Source organism: Rattus norvegicus, chromosome 6 (assembly GCF_036323735.1).
Source record: "Rattus norvegicus strain BN/NHsdMcwi chromosome 6, GRCr8, whole genome shotgun sequence".
Lineage (NCBI taxonomy): Eukaryota > Metazoa > Chordata > Mammalia > Rodentia > Muridae > Rattus > Rattus norvegicus.
This window is the reverse complement of record NC_086024.1, coordinates 97,748,649-97,767,839: the sequence shown is the minus strand read 5'-3', so window position 1 is coordinate 97,767,839 and position 19,191 is coordinate 97,748,649. Positions and strand designations below refer to the sequence as shown.

Here is a 19,191-nt window from a genome sequence, read left to right as displayed (position 1 = left end):
GCCATTTTTTCCAATTACCAAAATAACAAATACTTAAAAATGAGATGATAACTCCTATTGGTGAGGAGTACTGAGGTGCACCAAACACTGCTGAGGGCTAAAACCATATAAATTCTCACACGGAAAGCAGCTGGCAATAGATGCTAAGAGCCTCCTATAATTATGCCGCACAAGACTTATAAAATACCATCAACAACAAAACATCAGCAATAGGAATGAAGACTTTTATAAAATATTTATTGAGAAAATTTAAAATAATGAAACTGAAAAAATCATGAAAACTGGAAGCAAGCGAATATTTAATAGTACAACTCGGAAAGAGTGGCTATCATGAGAGTGTATAGTCTGATGTTGTTTAGAGAAAAAATACAGATATTAAAATTGGACTGGAACTTTATAATTTCTGGGTGATAAAACAAGGAAGGAGTCATTTTCCTCATCATATCTCTACATTTCTCCAGAGTTTCAGGAAGGGGAATGAAATACCAGTTTAGAAATGCTAACCTTCTCTCTAAAAGCTATGAGAATACTGAATAAGAATGTTTAGTTAGCAGTGTGATCATGTGTTTGCTAATAAAGAAGGAACCTGGCTGGGGCCTGTCAGTAAAGTGGCTGTCTCGAAAACATTAGGAACTGCATTGGATCCACAGAACCCACCTTAAAAAAAAAAAAAGCTGGGCACTTGGCACAAAATCTGTGTGCTCTGGGGACCTGGAGGCAGGCTTGCTGGCCAGATCAGCCTCATTAGCAAGTTTAAACACAGTTGAAAGACCCCGTCTTAAAAAGAAAAAGAGGTGAAAAGCACCTAAGAAACAATACCCCAGGTGTCTGATGTCCACACACGTGCACATATACATGTGCACACACACATTCATGTGCACACACACATTCATGTGCACACACACATTCATACACTGAAAGACAAATTATAGTACAGAGAGGAAATAGAAACACTGTGAACATATATTTAATAATAAAAACATGTATTTAAATTTAATTAACTTATAATACATTAGATATTTATATATTTATGCATTGTATATATAAAAGATATGTATAAAGTATGTCTATAGTTATGTATATGTATAAAATATATACAAAATATTATTTAATGTCATATACAATAAATATATTTATATATAACACAAAGTATATTATACATAATAAATACATAATTTAAATGTGAAATATAAATAAAATAATATTTAATTATTTTTAATAATATAAATATATTTTAAAAGTCAGAAGGATATATCTAGAATATAAAAATGGCTATTATTAAATGGTTATAATACATGGGTACAGATATAATTTTAATTTCTTAATATATTTATAAAAAATTTTAAAGTTAATTCCCCAAGTGTTCATGCCTTTCACTGTTCATGTAAAAGACAAACAATTCATGATAGAAATACACAAAAATATAAGAAGAAAAATCTAATAACAGTTGCTAGTTAAATGTATCTATCCGGAGATTACTGCAATTCAGTTAGTAAAATAGTCTAGAATGTGCTGTAATTGGTCCAACAGGCGTTACTACGTTATTAATTAGTACCCTCTGGGAAAAAATGGCAATATGTAACCAACACAATGAAAGTGCAGTAATTAACCAAGAAGATCAGCAAAACCTATTAAGTATAAACCTAACTGTAACAATGTAAGGGAGTAGAGCCCAGCTGGGTGGTGGTGGTGCAAGGCCTTTAATCCCAGCTCTTGGGAGGCAAAGGGTAGGCAGATCTCTGAGTCTGAGGACAGTATGGTCTACAGAGTGAGTTTCAGGATGGCCAGGGCTAGGCAGAGAAACCCTGTCTGGGAAAATGAACAAATGAAAGAAAGGAAACCCAAGATAGAACAGGTGTGGGACACATCAAAGATCAATGGGGATTGCTATGGTGGTGGGTAGATGGTTTCAACTCAACCTAATGCCCCCTCCCCTGCCCTGTGATAAACTGTCCTCTTACACTCTCAATAGGTAGCCAGTGTCTCACTCTGATAAATTCAGAGAGTTTTCCTTTCAGTTTAAGAGCTGGTTTCTAGCATGTGTGGCCTTCACTGTTCAGTGGGTATTATTACACTCTGGCTTGTGAGGGCATCCTTTTGGTAGACCTTTACCCATTACTGCTGTAGGGACAACATCCTCTTTAAGAGAGCAAGGAGGGCTGGAGTGGTTGAGAGCACCGACTGCTCTTCCAGAGGTCCCGAGTTCAATTTCCAGCAATCACATGGTGGCTCACAACCATCTGTAATGAGATCTGATGCCCTCTTCTGGTGTGTCTGAAGACAGTGACAGTGTACTCAGATAAATAAATCAAGAGAGAGAGAGAGAGAGAGAGAGAGAGAGAGAGAGAGAGAGAGAGAGAGAGAGGCAGCAGAGATGGCGCCATATTCATATTCCTGTCTTTACAAATGCAAAGATGCACAAGCGTTTCTGCTCCGCAGGGCTGAGGACTGCCGCTGTGCTCTCTAGCTACACCTGCACGGGCCCCTCCCTCGTGGTGTGCAGGAAGTATGATGAAAGCAACCACAGAATAAACACAAACTGATACTCAACATGTGCATCTTCTAGTCACTCTTTTTGAATGAAAAAAAAAAACAAAAAACAAATAGGAACTTCAAAATAGCCCTTCCCAAGAAACACCTGGCAACAAAACTCTGAAACTGGCAGCAAGCCCGGGGCTCTGTGTCTGAAACCTCTTTCCTTTGGGGACCCAGTATCAGACCCAGACGGCTGCAGTGCCAGTAGAAAAATGGCCCCAGGGGAGGAGCTGAGTAGATTCCATCCGTTAGCACTGCTTTTCCTGCTGGATAACAACACTGCATTGTCTGTTAGGAGAGCACAGCTCATGATCAGTGTTCTAATCAAACGAAGAAAGAAAGAAAAAAGAAAAAAAATGGTTACAAACCAACCTGACTCTTGAGAGAGAGAGAGAGAGAGAGAGAGAGAGAGAGAGAGAGAGAGAGAGAGAGAGAGCACAGGAAGGTGGAGTGGTGTAAAAGGGTGTGTATTAAGCCATAGGACCACAACTTTCCCCTTGCATAGGATTAAAGGAACACTTTGAAATCCTGAGGTATGGCTAAATGTGGGAGCAGAAAATGGAATCCGTGTCTCTCCATGAGAGTGGAGACTGACACAGTCCTGACTGAAGGGTGTGTGGCATCAAACTTGCAGAGCTAGGGAATGCTTGGGCTGGAGGGGGCTCAGAGGTCACCCTGTCCAGCATCTTAATTTCTTGTGTAAGGGCCGGGGGCTCTCACAGCAGCAGTGAAAACTCAACCCAGCAGCAAGTCAGAGTTAGGGTGGTTTGGGGTTTTTCCCTAGAGGACCCTTCATCTATTCTAAGGTCATGCTTCACATTTTCTTCAGGACTGAACTTAAAATCTTAAAATGAAAAGGATTTTGTTTTAAAACAGTTTGTGTAGACCTGGAGACTGGTTATTATGAGTCATTTCTTATACTTGTCGAATGGTGTTAATAAAACCAATCATTAAGACAATGATTTCTTTCTCATTCATTCATTATCAATAAAGGCCACATAGTGAGACATGGGCAGTGCGCTCCCATCTCACTTGCAGGCCCCAGACAATTGCACTGTTTGGCGATGGCCATTGTCCAAAGAGCAAATGAGATTAAACCTAAGCCCAGAGAATACAAACCAGCAATAGCAGTCTTAAAACGTACACATTAAATACATTTATTTTACAAACCAAGATTTTAGGAAAATTTATTGCACATAAATTTTTTTCTAAGAGGAGAAAAAAAGACTTATCTAACCGAACTCCTGTTTTCCTACCGAGACCTAAATATACATTCTCTTTGAGCCAAAAGAATTAGAGTAAAAGGTTTTATACTTCCTAGAAAACTTGTTTGATCTGTGGGTTTAATCCTATATGATAAAAATGCTGCAACTATGAAACACAGAGTATAAATCCTTAGCTGGATTGCAAATGCTTGGCACGCAGATGTTTTTTCCATTTTTTTAATGAAAACCAGATTTATTTATAAGTTGCTCTAATTTCATTCTTGAATAGAGGGAACAAGAGTATCGTATGTTCTCAATTAGGACCGTGCTCACATCCCATATCAATTATGTAACTCAAATGCAGGACAACTTAATTGTGTCAATCATAGCCCCTGACAAGACCATTAAATGTTAACAGAGAGCTCCCAACTTTTAACAACTATAGATTTAAAAAGTACAAGTTATTCTAGGAAAAATATAGATGTATCTTAAGAGTTTGGTATTACTGATTTGTATTTCCAATAGTAACTTTTTGAAATTAGAATATATGAGCACAAAGTGATGTGACAGCATCTTTATAAAGGGTCAGAGTTCATGAAGCTATCCATACCCACAGACAACCCAGAAAATAAAGACACTTGAAAAATCTTAAGTAAACTTACAATAAACCAATTGTCAAAATAAAAGATCACTATCATGTGATCTCGGTGAAGAAATATGGCTGCATAACTAGGCTAGGAATAAACCGCCCCACCCCCACGTTCATTACCGCAACATTTGCCTCTGACTTTATAAGATTAGGCTTCAAAGACTAATGCCCTATATCCAATTAATATAGTCTCTAAATAAATGAATGCAGGACGTGTAAAACAATATGAGTGATCAAAAATGTGCAATTTTCACACACCGTGGGTGAAAATCGGTGACAGTAATTGCAGCATGCAGTTTTTAAAAGCCCATTTGTGCTAGAAAGAGAACATTTATATAAAGGTTTTACTGATATGAGCGAAACAGGAGTTTTCAACTGTTTAAAACAAACAAGAAAACAATAGTAGACACGGCAACTGATTTAAAGAGAGAAATTTAAAGCAGATAAAACCCCTCCATTTTAATAGCAGTTCTACTACACAGCGCTTTCAGTGTTTCTAAATGTACTTAAAACATGTTAGTAGAAGTCACCGAATTCAGGACCTAAAGCTAAAATAAAAGATAAACACAAGCTTGGTGGCACATGACAACTATTAGGATGAGCAGTCTACTCATGCTTGACTCTGAGCTTCCGGCAGTCTGAACAAAACGGAAATATACCACTAATATAATCACAGCACTGGAACGCCCGTTCGCCTCATGTACACTGTGCACTTAGAAGCGCGTACACACGTGCCACCTTATTTGACCATTATAACAACTCTGTTATAACAAAGATAAGGTCATTGGTGACCTCTTTTTCTTTTAATTAGTTATGAAGTAATGAATTAATTTATCATATGTGCACTGTTATATTTGCCCGCATGTATCTGTCTGTTTGTGTGAGGGCATCAGATCCCCTCAGGAACTGGGGCTAGAGACAGCTGTAAGTTGCCATGTGGGTGCTGGGAATTGAACCCAGATCCTCTAAAAGAGAAGTCTGTGCTCTTAACCACTGAGCTTCTCCAGCCTTTTCCCAAGGCTTATCTGTTCTTGCTTTTTTAAATAGTACTGAGAATTGAACCCAGGGCCTTGGGCATGTTGGTAAACACCTGCCAGAGTCACTCCCAGCCCTCACTGGTGCCTTCAAAGCCCCAGGTAAAGAAACCTGTAGCTCATGACAAGCAGGCGGGCCAAGAGGTGGGTGTTTGAGGCTAACTAGCGTGAAAGGAAGGGGATGAATGTTTCCTTACTTCTTTATTCTTCCTCACATTGCTTTGAGTTATTAGCTCTAGATACACATTTCTCACTTGGAATTCAAATAACAAAGGAATAGGTTATTAAGATTTTTGTGTATTTTACACAGCTACTTCTTACAGCAGCCAGATGTCTAACATAATCGATAATCAAAAAGCTGACTGTAAATCCAGGAGTGGGGGAGAATGTTGTGGGACCCTAACGAGCTACAAAGTGCCAGGTGAAGGATGCCTTCTGAGGATGAAGACCGTGAAGGACGTTATTATCCTCATTTTAATGCCATCTTGACAGTTCCTATTTAGTTGGAAAATAACTCCTTCCCTTACATATTCACATCTGCACACGTCTGCTTCTTCAGGAGAAGCCAACTTCTCTAAGCTGAGAACTAACGTTTGAGGTTTTCCTCTGCATTCCAGATAAGTTTGATTACTGGGGAAATAACCAAATACTCTAGTCTAGAAACAGGGCAGTCCTTTGTTGTGGTTTGAAAACTGAACAATTAAAAGGCTTAACCCCATTTATTTTTCTAGGGAAAAAAAGGAAGTCTTGTTCTAGGTATCAAAAAGAAAGGTATAATGAATGTGGGTTCCTTACCCATAAAAAGAGTTAAGTCAACATATTCTGAAGGAGCCTGTGTTTTTAGAGGAGAAAGGAAGTGAGCTGGGTTCAGCTTTATTTCCAACATGAAGAAAGGCAAAGTGAAACAAGTTTTCACCCATAGCTCTTTATGCTGTCTAACATGAAACTCACACAGTGGCTACAACCATCGTATTCTTTGACACAACACCCTGCTGAGAGGTGACAACAGAGACCACTCCATGTTCCTCCCACATAGAGATTCTGAGGCTTCCCCAGTATCCCCCATCTTCATGCCCTTAGATGCTTCTTAGCTTTTCTCTAAGAACTAATTCGAATTTGATTGGCCTTTACCTTCAAGGAGCACAAGGGCCTGGGCGTCTGTGGTTGGCAGCACAGTGCTCCAACCCAGTGGATCATCAGCAGACATGTGCAGACAAGTGCAGACATGTGCAGACATGTGCACAGTGTTTTCTCTATTGCTGCTCCACTCCAAAAACTCTCTATGTATCCCGAGGACATGCACTGTATTTTTTCCCTTGCTACTAGGCTTTAATAAAAGCATAATGGACAAATGAATAAACAGATTATGAATGGAGGGTAGGGTGGCTGAATGGATACAACGGAACATTTTTTCTTACCCACTGTGGTCACTAGGCAAAACTTCTGAAATAGCAGCAGGAAGCTCTGTTTTAATAATTAAAAGGTAAGATGACATAGCTGCAAAAAGAACAAACAGAATTCCTATTAGAATCAAGCCATTCACATAGATTCAAAGAGTAATCTGTTCAGGAACACATATGTCCACAGGCTCTTGGGCAGCATACAGAAGATAACTTTAGGCTTCCCAGTAAGCTAACTTACAATGAACTAGTCCAAACACATATACAGCAGAAAGCAAGGTAAATGACGCTGTAGAGAAGCATCAGCAAGCTTAGCATAGAACCTTTGTTAATATTGCAAATCCAAAGATAAGAGAACTGTGTATTTTGTAATAGGACATTTATAGTGAAATTGTTTCAAGCTTTGCAAAAACTCACTTTCCCATTGTTTCCTCTGTCCAATGTACAAAAAGTTAATAACAAACACAAAACAAGTACAACTAGTAACTGATCACTTGCTGTTGTTAAATTTAACTAGGAAGAAAGGTCTCTCAGAAGCCCAAGCCCCTCATCTCTTCCTCTCTCTGCTACATATTATGAAACACGAGCAGAATAAACAGGAACTTTATTTAAGGTTGTCCTCTGAATCATGGCACGGGACAGCCTGTTAGGGATCCAGAGCTTCACACCCCTGCCCTATCTGTGTGTGTCAGAAACCAAATGAAGCACTGAACCCGGATTTTATCTGATAGCATATGAGAAATAACTAGCTTTTATATCATTTAATGATGGTACTATTCCTTATGTGGTTATTAAAACACACTCTGGTGCTGGAGAGATGCTCAGTGGTTGGCTACCAGCATTGCTGGGCAGCTCAGAACTAGGTGTAACTCCAGCTCCAGGAATCTGAGACCCCATTTTGTCCTACATGCACACACATGCGCACGCGCGCGTGCACACACACACACACACACACTCTTCTACAAATCTTCCATGGTAAATATTGCTGTGAATACAGAACTCATTTAGGCAAATACATAAGGAGAAGCTTAAACACTCAGCTCTATGGAAACCCAGATGATCCAGAGTCATACCTTCAGTTTAGCAATCTTTTCCCCAGAGATGGATCTCACACACACACACACACACACACACACACACACACACACACACACACACACACTTTTAAAGAGCCAATGACAAATTCACCCCTGAAGGATGAAGAGTGTGTTCTATGTGCACATTGCTTTTTCTTCTTATTTATATTTCAGGAAACATTCCCCTTTCTCTTTGGACTTATAAAAACAAAGAACACCAATGAATGCCAAGTCTGAACAATGGAGGTCTGGAGGAAGTTGGATGAAAAGGCGCACAGTTTAAGAACAGTGCATTTCTCAGGCAAGGTGTTGGGAGAACAGCTGAGCCCTGCAGTTATAATGCTGTGATGATTTAACTCTGAAGAATAATGACACATGTTAGTTTGCAGGAGAAGAAAAAATCACATGACAACAGTCAGTCTTTTTGGGGGGGGGTAAAACAGCAGGTACTTATGATAAAGGTAATTTTAGAACAGGCAAGTAAAAATAACTTGCAATAAAAACACGCACCTGTATTTCTTTTTCTCCAGAAGAAACATGGCTGCTCACTAAGACATGTGTACAAGCCCTTAGCTATGGCTGCTGTAAGCATCAGGATCTGAACATGTCTTCTAACTTGTTACATTTTCTCAGGAGAAACACTGTGAACTGGGGACAGGACAGAGGAGACGATGCCTACCTCTTCATTCAAGGGTTTGAAGTCATCACAGTATTTTGTTTTCCAAAGAACTAACTATATGCACATGATGTAATGCAGACTGGCTTAGAAACTCCTTAAATGTATCTTGAGAAGGGGGGAGGGGAAAGGAGACAAAAGTACATTCAGCAAAGGGATTGACAGAACAAGGGAAGCAGAATGACTTCCGACCCAACACTTTTATCATCTGCTCATTGGGCCTTGGGCTGGGATTCATCCAACACCATCTGCATTTCTAAAGTTTCAGACATCCATCGCTTCCAGTAATTTTCTATTTTTTTGATCTTTAATTGTAAAAAAGCTACAATGAGCGTGAGATTGTATTTCTTTCCCATATACAATCTGTCATTCTTCCCAGGATTCTATTAGCCTCCGGCTAATCAGTCCATCACTTCTGCGCTGAAGCCTTCTGCTTTTCAAACGGGAGTCCTGTTTCAATAGATTCAAGGCTGAAGTGCCATGTGTATTTTAAGAAATACGAACTCACTAAACATATGTTTCTCTGTTTTTTTTTTTTTTTAAGGCCTCTCAGTATACACGAGTATAATAAAACATGTAAAACCCTGCTTCTTCCTTGGAGAATGCTGGTGTGTTTTAAGAGCTACAAAACCACAGAGTCTACCATGGGGAAAATCCCACTGGTTGAGCAAGTAAAACAAAGAAATCTCACTGTTAAAGCTACTTTTTCTTAACCACAAATAAATTTTCATGTAAGTACTAACACTAACATACAATGTACAACACTGAGAACAAAAGATGACTAGATACACTAGAATTACATCTTAATGACAGCTATATCAAAAGATCAGCCAATAAAGCAAGCTGAGAAAGGTTTAAAAAGTATTATCAGCGGGAAAGCTCATTTATCCACTGTTTTTAACCAAAAGGCCACTAGGTCGAGAAGCTGGTTACCATGTCATTGGCCCCATGTCTTCTATTAATGGCATAAGGAAATGCTTAAGACATCTTGGAGTGACAGGTCATAAGCAGAAATTTGTAAGTGATTTTTGCTAGCATCTATCTATGGTATAGACTACAATACAAAACGCTTCCTCCAAATTAATGGTTGCACCAGAATCATCCACAAGGGCCATAGTTACAGTCAAACAGCTCCTGCCTCCTTAATATCAAAGCCAAGATCTGTGCACAAGATACACCTGGACGACAGCTATCAGCCATTACAAATCATCAGTGTTGCCACAGTAGCCGAATAGGTATTCTTTCCCCTTTGCTTTGCCTGGAAAGAAAATGAAGAATGCTGTCAACCTAGTCAAGACACAGGAATTGAAAGCCACATGGCAGCAGAGACGTCTGATCAGGCAATAGCAGGTGATAAGTATCACTACTGCCTGACCGTCATGGGAGACCCGAGGACTAACTACTGCCTGACCGTCATGGGAGACCCGAGGACTAACTACTGCCTGACCGTCAGGGGAGACCCGAGGACTAACTACTGCCTGACCGTCACAGGAGATGCGAGTTGGGACGCCGAGGAGAAAGGCTAGGGACTGAGAACAGCTGCTCACGCTGGGCACAGCACTCCTATTGCATGCTTGGCTATATTCTAAGTGATAGGAAGCTCTTTGTACATCTTTTCTACACTCACCTGCCAGGAAGACATGGTTTCACCCACAGAAATGGAGTCCTGTGTACTAATTTGCTATGTGGATGCTGGTGGAAACAGTTGGTCTGACTTGAGGAGCTCGCTCTATTAAATGATAGTTTGCTCTGGGCAAGTGGAGAAGCAATCAGCCAATGCCAAGAAAAATAAGAAAACTCTGTCAAAGGGCCCTCTCTAGAATAAAGCCATTTATTTATTTATTTATTTATTTATTTATTTATTTATTTATTCATTCATTCATTCATTCATTCATTCATTTATTTATTTATTTCAGCATTTAAGCAACAAACTGCTTTTGGCTGCTGAGCTCATCAGTTGGGCTCAAAGAAGAGAACGATGTCTACAACAAAGATCAAAGCTTCACACCACACTGGAGCCATCCTGCTGTGCTAATGGAGTGCACTTGGGGCTGTACAGCTTCTGTTGGAGTAACTGGCTCAACACTCAGGAGCTTCATGCCAGGACTCCATAGCATCCGCTGTCATCGTTTAGCCTCCTATTTGCATGTATTGGAGATTTGACACATCACTGAAACCTCAAAGAAATAATGAAAAGCAACCCCTTTCCTCTCTTCTCTAAGTTTTAGGAACTAGTGTCCCCCAGTAACCTGAGATATTTCTCCGGTTGTCATTAATTAACCACACAACTTAACAAGAAAAGACATGACTGAATTTGGGCCCAAACAATCATTAGTCTAAAAGACAATTAGTTGTGTTGTTAGACACTTAGGAGAACATGCATGAAGCTATTTTAAAAATAGCACTGGGGGCGGGTGGTGGTGGTGGCAACGTCTCAGAGGTTAGTCAGCGGCCTAAACAAACAGAGGCACTATGGTTTGCCTTTCCATGGGAGAGACTCGGTGTTATTGCAAACTTGTCTTTAGTCATGGATAATAACTACTTCATTCAAGATGGCTCATTAACCTGGTGTTTCCACTAGATTTCTAAATGCCATGGAAATTCTAGCCCCACTCAAACTGTATAAATCTCTTTTTAAAAAGGAATCATTTTTCCCTCAAAATCTCTATAAAACAATGTAATTTCCCTAAGCTGTGCAATACTGGAAAAAAATTCACATGGTGGAAAATGTTCCTTCACTGTCCTAAAAGAGCCTTTACTTTATAGTTAAGACCCTAAACCTAGGCAGGGATCAAAGAAGCAGGCCTAGTGGCTAGTTAGGTCCTATTCCAGCTACTCAGAGATCAAGAAGTTCAAGGCCTGCTTGTTTCCAACAGAGGGAAAAAGAAGGCTGGGGGAAAACACTGTAGTAGAGAGCCTGCTTAGCATGCATGCAATCCTCTGCAACATACACACATACACACACGCGCACACACACACACACACACACACACACACACGCGCGCGCGCACACACACACACGATCATCCATTTTAAAACTCTTGTTATCAAACTTCAACTGAAATCATTGCTAATGCATTGCTTTTGAAATGACATGTTACTACTAAATTTTGTCAAGGCAAATGCTTGTGAAAAAGGACTCCTCTCCAATTCCCTGTACTCCTAGACTTTTGCGATATTTTCTAGAATTCGGAGATAATATTGTTCAGGCTTTAAAACAAAACAAAACAAAACAAACCAACCACAAAGCTGCAGTGTGCCTGGCCAGCAGATGGTGTTGTAGCAGCATTCCCAAGCCCGGCTCCCGAGGGACAAGCCAGACCTGTCCCTGCCATCACTACCCTGGGCTCCTCCCTCAGAATCATAAAAGGAAGAAGAGCACAATTTAAGGTGTCTAACACTACAGCATGGATTGTGGTCACTCACTGAGTCTTCTCGTCTGTGAGACTCTGAGCCACCTCAGTGTAAAGGCAGCTGTGGTTCTCCCAACCTCACAGCCCAAACTGAGGCATTAATCAAGGAGGCTATCATCTGTGGATTCGGTGCCAGGCTGGAAAACTTGGGCCATTCTAGCCATTTCAGGAGGTTTCAGTGAAGCTAGGTTTCTCCTGACAATGTATGGTGATTAATCCTCTGTGAAGACCTGTGGAGCTAAGCCATGAAGACTCACATCTTATAGAAGTAGAGTAAGTTGGCCCACTGCTGCTCGAGCCAGTCACAGCTCTGTGTTTGGAGTTGAGCAAGACGTGTGAATTAGGAACATTAACTGGCTTTGCTTTAATCATGGCCTTCCAAGAGTGAGTAGGACTTTCCTTGGCTTAACTAAGCTAAGGGGTGGTTTGCGGTTTGATTTCTGACAGTGCCGCCCACGAAATGGTCTACCACAGAAGTTCAATTTCACGAGAACCTGACTAGTTTTCAGCTTTTGGGAAGGAGTGAGCATAGCAATGCAGGAGCTGTGAGAGCAGCTGGCCTTCCCACTGCACTCCTTGGTCCTCTTAGATGGCGTTTAGTAACTTCAAACCCAGCACTAGCATTCTCTTGCCAGCAACAACATTCAGCATTTAGGCTCTAGGATGTCTCCTTTCTCCCTCTGTCCCAGCAGAAACTTGCTCACAGCAAACCCTAACTCTGCCTGAGGCATGGGGCACAGTGGGCTATAGCTGGTACCCGCCTTTTTCAGGCTCCAAATCACCACTGCTGAGAGACCAGAGTCACAAGTGAGTAATATTTTCTATACGGCTCTCCATGTTCTAAAGGCCAATAACTCTAAAACCTTAAGTGTCCTAAATGTCGTAAGCAGCACTTTTCACCGGTTATTGGAAGGAAGCCCCCACCACAACCACTTTGGTAGGTCACACTGGTGCCTGTGGTCAGCATTAGTGCCTCACTTTGTTTACGACTATGGTAAGGGAATAAAGCAGGCCTTCACCAAAAGAGCCACAGAATAAGTGGTCAAGTGCAATTTATGAATTTATGATCACTTTGCTCTTGTTTTTCCTTTTAGTGTTGGGGATTAAAACAAGAAGGCAGAGATGTTATCACACAACTCAGAACAGAAGTGGGGGCCACAGGAAATATGGATGAAATATATTGTGTGAAACTTTTTTTTTTCCTTTTTAAGAAAAAGAGAAGCTGGGTGTGATGGCTAACAGTGGTTGCCAACTTGACAGGCTCTAGAACACCTGGGAGACAAGTTTAACTGTGGCTCAAAGAGCCACACTGACTGTGGACAGTGCCACTCGGTGGGATTCCTGGAATGAAGAAAATGGGGACAGGAGGGGGAGCACCACCGATCCCTGCTCCCTACTGATTGCAGGGTACTCTGACAGCAGCCTTAGGGTCCTGAGGCTCTACCTTCCCCTTCCTTCCACTTCCCCTGGAGCTGTAAGCTGAGATAAAGCTCCTGCTCAGATACTTGGTTTCGGCAAATATCGGGTGCGGTGCACACCTGCAATCCCAGTGCCCAGGCATCGAGGCAGAAAGACTAAGACTCAGAGGCTAACCTGGACTGCACAGTAACACCCTGTAACACACAAAAGGGGGGTGGGGAAGAGACTGAAAGAGTTAAGAAGCTTTAAGACATGACACTTAACTAAAAATACAGACTCTGGGATGGATCACAGCTGCCAAAATGAAGTTCAATCCCTTCGTGACTTCTGACCAAAGCAAGAACCGCAAACAGCATTTCAATGCACCTTCTCACATTCGGAGGAAGATCATGTCTTCTCCTCTTTCCAAAGAACTGAGACAGAAGTATAACGTTCAGTCTGTGCCCATCCGAAAGGACGATGAAGTTCAGGTTGCTCGAGGACTCTACAAAGGCCAGCAGATCGGCAAAGTGGTCCAAGTGTACAGGAAGAAATACGTCATCGACATTGAGCGAGTCCAGCGAGAGAAGGCTAACGGCACAATTGTCCACGTGGGCATCCACCCCGGCAAGGGGGTTATCACCAGGCTAAAGCTGGACAAGGCCCACAAGAAGATCCTGGAGAGGAAAGCCAAGTCCAGGCAAGTAGGAAAGGAGAAGGGCAAATACAAGGAAGAAACGATCGAGAAGATGCAGGAGTAGAGATCTCATGCACGGCTTTCATTAAAGACTGCTTAAGTGAAAAAAAAAATACAGACTCTGTCCCATTAATACCTGAAAGAATTAACAAGCTATGGCACCTTCCCCAAGGAACATGTCAGAATCTACACTTGTAGGCGAAAGCAGACTCTGAGCTCTGCATTTCCTACCAAATATTTCCTACCAAGCCAAGAGAACAAGAGAGAGGGTTCCTTGAAGCCTATGCCTACTTGACCAAAGGCAAGGTGACAGAAGACAAAGCACGTGACATGTGACCCAGTGCTTCAAGTTCTACAGTAATGGAGGAATAACTTATGTGTGTTGGCTGAGAAAGGAAAACCTCTGGAAATATGTCGTCACTTACTCCTCACAGGCTCTCAATACATAAGCTTTCATTAATGTGACTAAAATGATGCGTACATCGCTCTAAAATAAACATTGCTAGCTTTCCTGAACTTAAGAGACATTTAAAATGTAGTGACATCATCTAAGTGGGCCCTTTCTAGTTCTAAAACAAGCAGAGACCTGATGGTTTACACAACACCAAATCCAAGAACCCCCACCCCCACCCCATTCAAACAGTTGGTCACACAGTGTCATTGGAATGTTTTCAGAGACAAAGGGCACTTTTTAAAAAGTGGTGTATCATCTCCACTTCAATCACATACCTTAATGTCAGGGCCATGTGCTAAGTCTGGCAGTGTCCCCCAGTAGGAAACATAGCCCCAAAATGTAGAAGTGTTTGTGGTGGCATCTGATGGGAAAGGTTTAGGGTATGACTTAGCCCCGTTGTAAACAAGCACTGACAGCAGTGCTCTGTGTGAGCTCTGTGTGAGCGCATGACAGCTTCTGCCACATTTGATCTGGTAGGAAAGCCCTCACTGAACTTCTTTGGACTTCCAGCCTCCAAAAGCTAATAACTGTTTATTAAAAAAAATCGCCCACTGTTATTTTGTTAAAATGAGTTAAGAGTATCCTAGACGAGGAACCCAAATTAGCCTCTCTGTGGGCTTGTTTACATCAGAAACAATTTTGCTCTCAAGAAAACACTGGATTAGTCTAGTTTCTTTTATCTTTTACGTTTAGTCTTGACACTAGTGAAGGACCTGGCATTCTGTATGTGTGTACAGCCCACAGGTCAGCATGGGCTATCTTTCTCAATTGCTCTTTATATTTCTGAGACAGATTCCTCAATCAAAGTGGTGCTCACTGATTCAGCTACATTAGCTGGCCAGCGAGTCCCAGAGAACCTCCTCTCTGCCTCACAGGCTGCCTAGGCAAGTACTGGGAGCCTGAGCTCAGACCCTTGCTCACCCAACAAGCACCTTACCAACCAGAGTGTCTCCCTCCATTTCCCTCTTATTTTCACTTTTTTAAAAAATTTGTTTGGTGTTCTGCTGGCATGTATGTCTGTATACCATGTACATTTTGCACATGAGGAGGCCAGAAGGGGGCATGAAATCCCTCTGGAACTTGAGTTACAGTTCTGAGTTGCCATGTGGGTGCTGGGAATTGAACCTGGGTCCTCTAAAACAGCAGTCAGTGCTCTTAACCACTGCGCTATCTCTCTAACTCAAAATGTTTAGGTCTAGAGTACTGATCATCTGAGACCACTCACTCCAGCAAAGCTCCAGACACTGTTGGGTACTAGGAGTAGAAAGAGGAACGGGACATAATCCCTGGACCTTACAGATGACTTTTTACGTCTTATCGTTTATGATGGCTTTTAAATGTTTTAATCTCCCTTGTAGCCCACCAACCACCAGAGGTAGTGGAAAAGGATATAGGGGTGGGGGAGTGGACATGTTTAGAAAGGTTCTTTGGAACAACTCTCATCTGTGTTGCCTGGAAATCAGCAGTTCAGCTTACAGGTCAGCAGAGGCAGCTTGATTCTATGGCAAACATTTCATGATACATCAGCAGTCCAATTCTGTAGAGTTGGGTTAGCAACACTGGTGACAGCCAGGCCTCAGCTGACTCAAGTCAGCAGGAGGAAACCAGAGGGACACAAGGAGTTCTCAGCTGTGCCTCTCTCAGCAAAGTGAAGATCAGCGAAGACTTGAGACTCACAAGCACTGTACAGCTAGCTGTACCAGCAAGCCAAGCTCTGTCTCTGTCACTCCACAGAATCCTATTTATACCTTCCAAACATCGTGTGTTTTCCATGTGTCTTGCGCCAGCACATGCATCTGTCTCAGCTGACATCACTTTGCCAATCAGCCCAAGTCTGCAGAAGCAGAAGTGGAAGCTGATATAGCAAGAAACTGCAGCACACCACTGGAAGTTTTGTGGTGCATTTCTCTGTATGGTGTCCTGACAAATGTAACTCAACTATGCAGTCTAAGGCGGACCAGTACATGTGTGTTGTTAGCAAAGAATCTTTCATCACGTGTCCTTTCTTTAGCAGAACATCCTCTTTCCTGTGTCTGCTTCAGTGAAACATTCCTTCATGAGTCTGCCTTAGTCTTTCACCAGTGTCCACTTCAGTTAAATGTTCCTTTGTGTGTTTGCCCCAGCAAAACACCATCCAATTGACTTTCCAAAGAACCCTTAAGTTTCCACTTCAGATGACCTCAGAGTAAGAGCAGCTAAAATAGCCATGTCTAAGTCAGGTCAGAGAAACAGAAGTCACTGTGGTAAGAACTATGGGAAACATGACAGTGGGTATCATGCTGAGATTAAAATCTTGGATTCAAATTCCCACACTAAAACTTCAACATAAATTATTAAACAATAGCTCAATCCAATCTGTACAAAACCTCAATGAGAGCCTGCAGAAGAATTATAACTAAGCAGTTAAAAATACATATTTGCTAACTAAAAATTCTACAACAAATCTTGAAAGCAATTGCACTACAAAAATTCTCAAGGGATTGAGGTTAGTTTTCCTGGTTTCTGGAGTGAAGTATGAAGTCACTGTTTCATGAAAATTCAAAGCATTAAAATGTGGACATTAAGAATTCTGTAACAATTCATTGACAGGAAGTCCCCACCCCGCCAAACCAAACACTAAAGATACAGTTTAGTTGAACAATACTTACAGTGAAGTAGCTCAGATCTTAAGTTATGATGGTTTATAATTATATAAAACCATTAAAAGTTCCTGTGAGCACACACACTTGTATAAGACCCAAAGTTCACATCACTTTCCTTGTGGATTTTCCACAGCTCTGACAGTGTTTCTTTAGCACTCCAGCCGGTGGTAAAAAGAATGAAGATTCTGCTCGGCGCTATGCAATCTCTTTACAACATGGACACGCGATTTCTGTACTTTGGAGTCAAATGTTTAATACATTCCATCAACTGTCTATAATTAACAGTAATTTTCATTTTTAACACAGTTCTCATAATTAGGATCATTGTAGGATCTGTTTTTAGTATAAAGCAGGGGAAAGATAAGCCAGAGAATATCTTTTGTCCTTGGATTTACTATAAGCCACTTGGTGATTTCTAACGTCTAAGTTTCAAGGGGACATTGTGCACCCCCGACTGTTCAAACGCTCACAGGGCTCCATTCCCTATAACGGGGCACCAGTCAGTGGATTAACAGGTGAAAGCAGAAGGAAAATCGTTGGTTCTCACTTTGGGAGCATTTCCAAACTGCACCCTCTCACCACCACAGCCACAGAAAGCTATGCGTGCACTGCAGACCTAGGACGACTATAATCAAGGCCTGGCTAGAGTGGACGTTAGCATGTTTACCGCTGCTACTAAAAAGGATCCTAGATAGAACAGGAGGCAGATAAAGGGACTTCTGAAGATGGGTATGCCCACAGAGATTTGGGGTCCAAGCTAGACCTAGGAAGGCCAGACGCCAGGGAAACAATGATTTGCATTACCTGTCTGTGCACACGATACACTGCCAATGCTTACCTCCAATATTCTGAATTATTATGGTGCCTGCCACCACCACCTATGAGAGAACAAATGTATTCAGAAGATAAAAGGAAAACAGTAGGAAAGGACAGAATTCTATTAAAGTTCAATAACGAATCCAACAAAGATAGATGCAGAACTCGTGACACTGCAAAGAACTGATTTTGTTAGCTGTTTGTCTTATCTCAGAGGCTCTCAACCTTCCTAATTCTGTGACCCTTTAATGCAGTTCCTCATGTGTGGTGACCTCCCAGCATAAAGTTATTTTCATTGCTATCACATAACTGTAATTTTGCTACTGTTATGAATCATAATGTTTATACCTGTGTTTTCTAATGGTCTCAGGGAACCTCTGTGAAAGGGTTGTTCAACCCCCAAAGAGGCTGTGACCCACAGACTGAGACCCACTGTACTACATGACATTAATGAATATCACAGAAAGTCTTCCTTTACTATCTCCATAAACAGATTGGAGTGGGTGGTCCCGACATAAAGGAACTGATAGTCTTCCGACATTGGCCTGGCCTTTGGACATCCTAGTCTCAAGGATTAAAAATCTACAACGGAAAACTCTAAGACACAATGATCAGAGCAGGGAAATTTAGCAAAATATTTCAAACCCAAAAGACTGTGATATAAAGTAAGTCTAAAAGAGCAGGGGTAGCAAGGGGGACAGTAGCTGGAGGCTCCTTTCCTTTCTACTTGGTCTTCCTATTCAATCAGGCATTCAAGAAAGTGGATCAAATGTGTCCAGGTCATCTAGTCTTTAGTAAGCCAGAAAGTGATTTTCACAGTTTTAAGAGTATAAAAATTGAGCCGGGCAGTGGTGGTGCTCACCTTTAACCACAGTGCTTGGGAGGCAGAGGCAGGTGGATCTCTGTCTGGTCTACAGAGCTAATTCCAGGACAACTAGGGCTATACACAAAGAAACCCTGTCTTGAAAAATAAAATAAAATAAAACAAAACAAACAAACAAAAAGAATCTAAAAGTCTGCAATGGGCTAAAAATAAAAAAAGATCTGAGTAAAGCAAAGTAGGCCCATGACCGAGCTGCCTGTTGGCTCTTGTTTCTGGTCTTGGATGAGCTCCCTGGAGAACCGAGAGGAAGTGTTTAAATTTATACTTTCTTGGGCCTCAGGATCACTCAACACCTGGGCTGTGACCACCAGCA

The 19,191-nt window shown here is 41.5% G+C and overlaps 1 protein-coding gene and 1 pseudogene across 17 annotated transcripts in view; one reads left to right on the top strand and one right to left on the bottom strand.

The window, feature by feature from the left end:
* The window catches only part of Slc38a6 (solute carrier family 38, member 6), a 90,869-nt gene that overhangs the window by 46,555 nt on the left and 25,123 nt on the right, over nt 1-19,191 (bottom strand). For 12 of the 17 annotated variants that reach the window (XR_005505476.2, XR_005505475.2, XR_010052064.1 and 9 more), the window contains 2 exon segments: nt 18,018-18,057; nt 6,842-6,920 (listed from right to left, as the gene is read on the bottom strand). Coding sequence is in view for 9 of the 17 variants with exons in the window: in NM_001013099.1 (NP_001013117.1) it covers nt 6,842-6,920; nt 18,018-18,057 (119 nt within the window). In the remaining 8 variants the exon portion in view is untranslated. 17 annotated transcript variants of the gene reach the window in all.
* On the top strand, nt 13,690-14,185 carry Rpl26-ps13 (ribosomal protein L26, pseudogene 13; annotated as a pseudogene).